The following is a 9,919-nucleotide window of genomic DNA, read 5'->3' as shown; positions in this document are numbered from 1 at the left end:
TAGGCAAAGTAAAAATGAGCCGCAACCAAAGAAAGGGGTCTAATGTACCACTGTTTGGCTAGACACAGGACTCGATAACTCTCTAGCGGTAGTATCAAAACGGGTGGCTGGTGCCATAGCCAACTTACTACCTAAAATGTAGAATGTAGATTATATGTAAAATGAGAAACTAATGATTTCATTGCGCGATAAGTAAATGAAAAATGTGATGGATGATATTTAATGTAAAAATACTACGGGATTACCGCTCTTATTGATTTTAATCAAACTATATTTTTTGCTTAGTTTTGTTGCCAAGAGGATATATGAAAGGGATTTTGATCATATATATTTTATGAGTACAATCCCGGTAAATTGAATCTTAGTGTATTTGAGAAGATAGAAAGGTGAACCCACAGACGGATTTGGAGATAATCATATTATAAAGGAATGCATAACTAACTAGATTATATATTTTTCCTCATAGTACCCAGATGCGCACTTCCTTACACACATGGAGTAGTAAGATGGCTGCTCCTTGCGACCGTCGATGTTAGAACAGCATGACTCACCCACAGTCATAGGTAGAGATCAATGTCGCGAGCTCAGGTGTTTTCCTTCTCGTTTGCAGCGCAACTAACATTTCATTGCCATTGCTCACTCTATAAAAATCTCAGGTTCTCCATTGCGCCATATCCTCCTGACACAAAACACCTTCAACGTTACAGCCCCTTCCCCGGCACCCGCCAGTACCTACCTCCTATGAAAACGCCCACCCTACCAGGCTACCTGTATCTCTTATCGGTTTCACCTTCCCAACTGCGGTACCGAGGAAGAAACAGTTAGTGTCGTGTGTGGCTTCCATGTGATATTGTTGCTTGCATCAAGGTTCATGGCGTTTTTCATTTAATCTATCTCTCTATGGAAAGTCATCAGTGCGGTAAATAGCAGTGATCCGTCTCGCTTTTATTAGCATACTATTACTTTGGTGTTAGGTTGTCGGAAAAGGGAAGTTGTAAAATTATAACTACTATAATATTTAAGTAAAAACTGAACCATGATAAAGTGACCTGGAAAAGGGCAAATGAAAAGGTTTACATTTTCAATATTGATATTTAGCCCCACAAACTTTTTTTCTTTTTCTTTTTGATAAATAGAAATATTAATCTAAAGTTTTGGGATTTAAAAAATAAGGAATGACAACTCGTCCATAAATTAATCTTTCATTTACTGTGACGTTTATATAAACACCTTTCCACCTTCCTATCAGTAGTGAATTTTAGCTGTATGTTATTAAAAGTAAATGGAGTTTCTTGTTTAAATGTAAAGTTTTTGAGGCAATAAATTTAGATTATAACTCTAATGAATAACATCACGTTAAAAACATGACGTCATCACGAAATAAGGGCTTACCAATTTACGAGTAATTATCACAAGATAGTCCGAGGTTATCTACATTGAAAGATAACATTATAGGCTATATCTTCCGTCACATCCTCACCTTATTTCATGCAAACAGAATAACTCCCAGAGTTGATACTTTAAAAACTTTATCGTCAGTGTTAGGTATGAACCAAAATATATTAGTGAAAGAGGTACGTAAAGAAATAGAAGAAAAAGAAAACAGTCCTAAGTAAGACAGGAAGAAGGATACGCTATTAAGTAGTGAAAGATTAACAAAAAGAATATGGGAGAATGGGAGTTTTTCTAGTAAACAAAAAACACTAAATGAGCCATGTCAGCCAATTAGCGTTTGATTAGCAAAGGAGTTCCCGAAGAAGATATACGGGACACCAGGAGGATATGCTGTATGCTTACAGCTATCGAGAGAGGTACACGAACAGGCAGGAAGGACAAGTTACTCAGCCATCGATCTTCCATGAAGAAGAACTGACTCACTCGAGCGAGGCTCTTTCTCGGGAATAGTTGCATACCCCCTTACAGTCTTCTCTGCTGTGTGCGTAGGAAAATTCCGCGTACTAGATAAGAATGAATTAATATGTTCATTACGGTGATGATAGTGAAAGACTAACTTGGTATATCAAGAGTGATTGCCCAATTGATTTTTTATATGTGATGAAAAATTGCTCCATTGTAGCCTGGAAACCACGTGAAAGTAGGAAAGATAAGCGGACGTCATTCCGTTAACCTCATTATCTCACTCTAAAACATTCACTTACGAAGGTCTTTCAGTGTACGACTAAAGTTAATGGGAAAACGCAACACTTGTTAATGAACAATCAAATACTCTAGAGAATTATATGTGACAGAAAAAAAGGTCAAGATGATTGTGTTGATATCATCGTTACTTATTTTGGGGCTTTGTGCACCTGCCCTGTCTCAGCTCGGTGAAATTAATCCAAGTGTGGCAACGGTTCAACCCTCCGCGGCGACAACCACCTCTTATTATTACGACGAAGTCATCTTTGATGATGACGGTAAGACGTTGCATAGACATTGTTTCCTGTCATGTTGTTAACCTGTCGTGTGTGTGCGTGTGTGTGTGCGTGTTTCCGGTTGTACGCTTACACAGTGTGTGTTATCAACAAAATTATAATGAGTACTACCAAACTTTAGAATGCTCTTCCTATTTCTGTTTATACTGATTTATTGCACCCATTTCCTAATTTCCATTTACTCTTTTCTGGTTTTCGTTCGGATTTATATTAACTATGTGATCTCTGAACTTTAAACACATCCTCTATGATCTATAGTCTGAATTAAATATATATTATACGCGTGGTGTAGCAAAGGAAATGTAATGTTTGTTGAATGAAGTTCAATTTATAGAATTGTATGATATAATTAGAAGAATTGTCATACAGTCGTAGGCTTATTCTTGAGAATTTGGGATAGGTTTATTTTTGCAACATAAAAGATAATCAATATCGCAGATGTGTTTAGTAATGGCTGCAAAATTAACTCTGTCTTTTCTGCACAAAAACATTTCCATTTCCACCGTTACTATTTCTTAGAAATTTGTAAATCGAAATGTCAAGTTTTGTTTGTCATTATACTTATGAAACATTGATTCTGTTGATCATTTTGATTAAGATAACAAATTCTTCGGGGCCAAGGTAGACAATGATGAAAATACAAATAGGGAGGTTCGTGAATGCAAGACGGCAGCTCAGTTTTGCCGAAAGTATCGTGGATGGTCGTAGTATTGTTGCAATGCCAATTAACGTAAATCAATCAATTTATTAGAATTGCAATGATGATGTGTGGCAATTCAAAGATTTAAATGGCGGGGAAGTCGGTGATAGTGTTATTAACAACTCTAAATTAGAACAAATTGAATCTGAAATATTGTAGAGATACAATTAACATTAAATGAAAATACAAGTCTAAGTGAGGTTTAAAGGAAATAAGAATCAAAGCTAAGATTATGTTCGAATTTTATCAATGTTAAACAAAATGAGATTCTTCCATATTAAACAAAACAACTATTTTAAAATAAATGCTGAAAGTTATGCAAATTCTAAATCAAAATAAAGCCAAAATGACTTTGGTTAATCTTAAGATTAAATTCAAAGTAGATGTATAATGACATTATCCATAAAGACAATTTAAATATTCAGCTTGTTAGAAATAGCTATGAAAATAGGCATTTTCTTAACAAAAGGACATCGTAGTCAGGTGTAGTGGATATTTGAGTAGGAAATGCCCACCGTGTTCTGGGTATTATTCATCACTTCCTCTCACTATAAAACTGAAAAACTTTTTTATTTAATGTTAAAGAATTTCTCCGTGAATCATTATCCTTATTAGCCTTTAAAATCATCATTATCATTACTTTGAGAATGAATACCTCATCATAATCATAAGGATATCAATAAACACTCTTGAATAAAATGCCCCCCCCCCCCAAAAAAAAAAAAAAAAAAAAAAAAAAAAACATGTCAAAAGGGGTATAGCATAAGTTACAAACTAAACAACAACCGAATAAAAGTAAACAAATAAATGCAAGATTAAGTGAAAGAAAATTAATAAATTAAAAAAAAATATCAAAGAAGATATAGGTAAGAGTTCATACGGTTAGTAGTTCTAGGATGCTTTCAATTTAAGTGCTTTCAAGCAAACGATAACTTTGCAAAATGTTCCCAGAATTTTTTCTCACGTATCTCAAGGCTAGGTAAGCAGGAATGCACAATCTCGCTTAAAGTATATCTGTTATATTTTTGTATGCACGTCGTTAACGCCGGAGTTGTTATTTCTTCTGTTTGTATTTTTGAAACGGACGACTCAGAATGGCCAGATAAAATACGCTCTCTCTCTCTCTCTCTCTCTCTCTCTCTCTCTCTCTCTCTCTCTCTCTCTCTCTCTCTCTCTCTCTCTCTCTCTCTCTCTCTGATTAGAGAGGCCAGTTTAGCACCAACACAGTTATAGACTATATGATGCTCTTACTTGAACAAAAAGTTCCAAAGGTTAAATAGATAAAGACTATCAATACTAACTTGCATATATATATATATATATATATATGCTAATGATAGAGAATACCGTTGAAACACCAGAATAAGTAGAAATTATAATGTTATATTTCAGGAAATAATATGCTACCATTCCGGACAGGAAATGAATTAAAGAGGTACAAGGAAAAAAATGAATATAGCGGTGAATAATTTTCCCTGAATTTAGGAGATATCATTGAATCAGTAATAGTATTGATAAGTTTGAGAATTTTAAAGTAATCTTTTCAAAACCTTAGTTTTATGACCCTCCAGAAACCCACAAAGATGGTCTGCCTTTCAAACCAATCAAATCCGCATTTTAGGTAAATTTTCTCACGCCCACTTATTATTATTATTATTTTTATTTTTATTTTCATTATTATTATTATTATTGATATTATTATTATTATTATTATTGTTTTTATTTCTATTTTTATTATTATTATTAATATTATTGTTATTATTATTGTTATTATTATTATTATTTTTATCATTATTATCATTATTATTATTATTATTATTATTATTATTATTATTATTATTATTATTATTAATTGCTAAGCTACAACTCTAGTTGGAAAAGCACATTACTATAAGCCCAGGGGCTCCAACAGGGAAAATAGCCCAGTGAGGAAAGGAAACGAGGAAAAATTAAATTTCGAAGAAGAGTAACAACATTAAAGTAAATATCTCCTATATAAACTATATAAGTTTCAACAAAACGAGATTAAGAGAAATAAGATAGACCTCCAGAATGTAAATCTTTCAAAGTTAGATTAGCATAACTTCTCCAAAGTAATTATTAAAAGATATCTGCTATATATTCTTTTCAGATAAATTAACTACCTATTTAAAGTATTTTTACTGGCCCTTGATGAAGTAATGCAATCAGTCTTGCATCTTTTTTTTTTTTTTTTTTTTTTTTTTTTTTTTTTTTTTTTTTTTATTCTGGGATACTTTCCATACATAAGGATTACTTTGAATCCGCAGCAATGAATCCAGTAAAAATCAAATCCCAAAGACGTTATTTATATGATATTTGTTGATGTCCATTTTCCGTTTTGAAATATTTTTTTTTTCTCGGAAGTAAATGCCGTTATTATTATTATTATTATTATTATTATTATTATTATTATTATTATTATTATTATTATTATTATTATTTATTTATTTATTTATTTATTTATTTATTTATTATTTATTATTTATTATTTATTATTTATTATTTATTATTTATTATTTATTATTTATTATTATTTCTTATTTATTATTCATTTATTATTATTTATTTATTATTATTATTATTATTATTATTATTATTATTATTATTATTATTATTATTATTATTATTATTAATAGAGATGCGACAGGATATATATTTACCGTTTATTTACGTTACACTATATTGACAATGTTACCATTATAACTCGATTATAATGGATTTAAACAGTATTTTTTTTTTCTACGTAGAGAGGTATCACTTCTCGTTTTATTTTTCTCTTTCGAAAGTTCGAGGCACATGCCAGTGACGGAGCATACTTTGAAATGGCAACACTGATAAAATGCTTTATGGAAACGGAGAGCCCTAAAGTTGTCTTTCATCCTTTTCCGTCAAGACTCATTTTCTTAGCACCAGTTTTACGTCCTCAGTAATTTAATCTATTATTCTGCCTAAATACTGTAAATACATAATGCATTTATGTCATAGAACTTATTTTTTCTTTAATGATAACAAATCCATGGTCAAGATACTCAAAAATATATATATTTCAGAAAGTCCAGACATAGTGTTGAACAAGGATGTGGGAGAACGCAAAACAAGGAGTAGGACAGTTGAGGAAACTTACCAAGGCTGCTTGAGCGAAAAATACATATACAATGGAACTTATATATACTTCAATCTTACCGAGGTGAGTTTTTGTGCCCATTATTCTATACCAAATCAACGCCATATATATATATATATATATATATATATATATATATATATATATATATATATATATATATATATATATATATATATATATATATATATATATATTTTTTTTTTAACTCCGCCCTGGTTTGTCTGTTTGTTAACAACTACCTGGCCTCCATTTTAATCATATAATAGTGAAACTACCATAGATTAATTGTTATATTGAGACGTGGAAGTGATTAAAATTTGAAAGTCCTAGGTCAAAGGTCAAGGTTAAGGTCGAGCAAAAGGTCTACCGAATTAACCCTAGCACTAACCCCAAGTTTGCACATAGTTGTTTGTCATACAGACTTCAAATACGCCTACTGTCTAAATTGATTCTGGGAAAGGCAAGCTGGTCTCTAGAAATAAACTGCCGTGGCGGAGGTATGCACTCAGTGCTTTTCTAGTTGTGATTTTTTTTACTGGTGTTATCTTAAAAAGTTTTTTTGGTGACTTGTTTTACTAGAGTCTTAAACAGAAGTTTTTTTGTGAGTTGTTTTAATGGTGTTATCTCAAACAGAGAGGGTTTTTGTGAATTGCTGTATATTACTGGTGTTATCTTCAACAGAACAGGTTTGGTTCTTCTACGGTCGTGAAAATTACTATTTTTTTCGTAGTTATCCCATACCTATACATATATAAAATGAACTTGTCTTTTAAAGTGCTTGTAAAGATTTGAAGTAAGTTAAGCAAAATAATAAAGATTTGGAAAAACAGTGTTAGGTCAGTTACAGAGTTTTTCAGTTAAAAAAAAAATGTGACTACAAAGTTCAATTGCTCCCTGCTGTATAACCAGTTAGATTCAGGTCGAAGCAGAGGGATGAAATTTACTCCTTAGTATTGTGAATTAGAATGAATCTCAATACATCACTCAATAAACTAAGCCTTAACCTTACTATTTACTGTAAGAGTTCGAATGGTAGGTAACAAGAAAAGTTTGAACTAATAGACGAATATGAGTTCAAGAGACACACACACAGTTTTTATCTTTTCAATAAATAACGGACAGTTTTCTCAAAAAGCTTTTGTAATTTCGGTGGCCAAACATAATGAGACTAGAGAAATGAAAGCATTTGAATAAATTGCCATTTTGTGATATGCAGACAAAAAAAAAAAAAGAAAAAAAAAAGATAGGAAAGACAGTAGCCTACATGCTTTAGTGTTTGCCAACTTGAAAGCTATATGGTTTTTTTATGGATTAAGGAAAGAAGCTTGATTAGTAGGCCTACTGATTAGTCAACCTTCTAGGTTGGAGGCGTATAGCAAGTCAAATCAGGGCTTACTCTTAGTTGGCTCTCCTGAATAACAATGGTTTCCAAATCTATCATATGACTTGCTGGTTTACTTCTAAACACGGATAACCTCCTAGAAGTTGTTTAATTAAGCGTTGAAATATATTACAAGGTCATGTTTTGTATGACACTGAGCACCTATGTTACCTTGCATTTTAGTAAGATAGAGTTTATCGCTGACAAAGGTTTTGCTTCTGCTTCTGAAATTTTCAACACGTTGCTCTACCGTGCTTAACATATGGGAAGCGTTATCAATTGGCCTTAGATATCATTATAACTCAGTACGGTACATTTAACCTAACCTAACCTATAGTCCTGTTCTTCCACTTCCCCTTTTGGTAATTGAAGTATTTAGCGCTAAATGGTCTCATTTGCTCCATTACTTTGACATGGCATAAATGTCATAAATCAAATTGAGATATTTCTACAATTTCAGCTACAAAATAGGTCTATTTTATATTTTGCCCGTAGCCTACGCATATTACCTTACCTCTGGACTTCTTGGGAAATGTGTGTTACGCTTTGGGCTTGTTAGCTTATTTCATCTTTTGATACTGATTGTTTCTCGTTAATGAGAAACCAGTATCTCCAAATGACTTCTGAATCTTTTTTTATGTAGAGTGAATATTCGTGGAACCTTCCTTGCAGTTTCTGGGAACCGGTGCATGATGTAATGACAATCTTAATAACCTTTAAGTAAGAGAGTGAGTGCCGATTTAGCTTTATCAATGAAACTGTCAGCGCAGCTTAACACTGACGCCAGAAGTATTACTTTGAAAAGTTCAAAGGCAACAGCTAGTATATCTATTGGTTAAAGGTAGTAGGTTGGCCAAGGCACCAACCACCCGTTGAGATACTACCGCTAGAGAGTTATTGGGTCCTTTGACTGGCCAGACAGTACTACATTGGATCCTTCTCTCTTGTTACGGATCATTTTCCTTTGCTTACACATGCATCGAATAGTCTGGCCTATTTTTTTTTTTTTTACATATTCTCCTTTATCCTCATACACCTGACAACACTGAGATTACCAAGCAATTCTTTTTTGCCCAGGGAGTTAACTACTGCTGCGTAATTGTTCAATGGCTACCTTCCTCTTGGTAAGGGTAAAAGAGTCTTTAGCTATGGTAAGCAGTTCTTCTAGGAGAAGGACAATCCAAAATCAAACCATTGTTCTCTAGTCTTGGGTAGTACCATAGCCTATGTAACATGGTCTTCTACTGTCTTTGGTAAGAGTTCTCTTGCTTGAGGGTACATTCCACCTTATTTCTCTTCCTCTTGTTTTTTAAAGTTTTATAGTTTATATATAAAAGATATATTTTATACTGTTACTGTTCTTAAAATATTCTATTTAGATTGTTCATTGCTTTTGTATTTTATTTATATCCTTATTTTCTTTCCTCACTGGGCTATTTTCTGTTTGAGCCCTTCGGCTTATAGCATTCTACTTTTCCAACTAAGGTTGTAACTTACCTAGTAGTAGTAGTAATAATAATAATAACAATAATAATAATAATAATAATAATAATAGTATTATTATATTATTGTATTATTATAAATTGCTAAGCTACAACCCTAGTTGGAAAAGCAAGATGCTATAAGCCCAGGGGCCCCAACAGGGAAAATAGCCCTGTGAGGAAAGGAAACAAGGAAAAAATAAATTTTCTAAAAACAGTAACAAAATTATATCTTATATAAACTATAAATACTTTAACAAAACAAGAGGAAGAGACATTAGATAGAATAGTGTGCCCGAGTGTACCCTCAAGCAAGAGAACTCTAACCCAAGATAGTGGAAGACCGTGGTACAGAGGCTATGGCACTACCCAAGACTAGAGAACAATGGTTTGATTTTGGAGTGTCCTTCTCCTAGAAGAGCTGCTTACCATAGCTAAAGAGTCTCTTCTACCCTTAAAAGTACTATTTTAAGTTTAGTTTATCTTGGCTTGAGTTTTCAGCGGATTTATTTCATGAAACTAAAAGAAATTTTATCGAATCTATATGGCATTTACTTTGGCGTTGTTTTCCATTTATATATAAAAACTTTCTAGATACTTTCTCAAAAAAAAAAGGAAAGACTTTGGAGAATGAACGCCATACACCAGCCTCTCACGGGAGATATTTATTCTTATAAATAATTTCACTTCACAATTGGACCTAAACGCCACAAGAGTCTTAATACCTTTTCTCCTAAGCATATTATCATTGTTGTAAAACAACTGAATTTGAAA

The 9,919-nt window shown here is 32.5% G+C and overlaps 1 protein-coding gene across 3 annotated transcripts in view; it reads left to right on the top strand.

Moving 5' to 3' along the window:
- Positions 1–810: 810 nt before the first annotated feature.
- The window catches only part of LOC137629468 (uncharacterized), a 13,329-nt gene continuing 4,220 nt past the window's right edge, over positions 811–9,919 (top strand). Inside the window, exons 1-3 of one of the 3 annotated variants that reach the window (XM_068360778.1) lie at positions 811–919; positions 2,173–2,417; positions 6,207–6,343. In XM_068360778.1, the coding sequence (XP_068216879.1) occupies positions 2,264–2,417; positions 6,207–6,343 (291 nt within the window). In that variant the 5' untranslated portion in view covers positions 811–919; positions 2,173–2,263. Of the gene's footprint in view, positions 920–2,163; positions 2,418–6,206; positions 6,344–9,919 lie in introns of all 3 variants that reach the window. The other 2 variants (XM_068360780.1, XM_068360779.1) reach the window with 2 other exon arrangements.

The sequence above is a fragment of the Palaemon carinicauda genome, chromosome 37 (assembly GCF_036898095.1).
Source record: "Palaemon carinicauda isolate YSFRI2023 chromosome 37, ASM3689809v2, whole genome shotgun sequence".
In the NCBI taxonomy this organism is placed as follows: Eukaryota; Metazoa; Arthropoda; class Malacostraca; order Decapoda; family Palaemonidae; genus Palaemon; species Palaemon carinicauda.
Note: the sequence above shows the minus strand (reverse complement) of the source record. Positions and strands in the feature narration are given on the sequence as shown.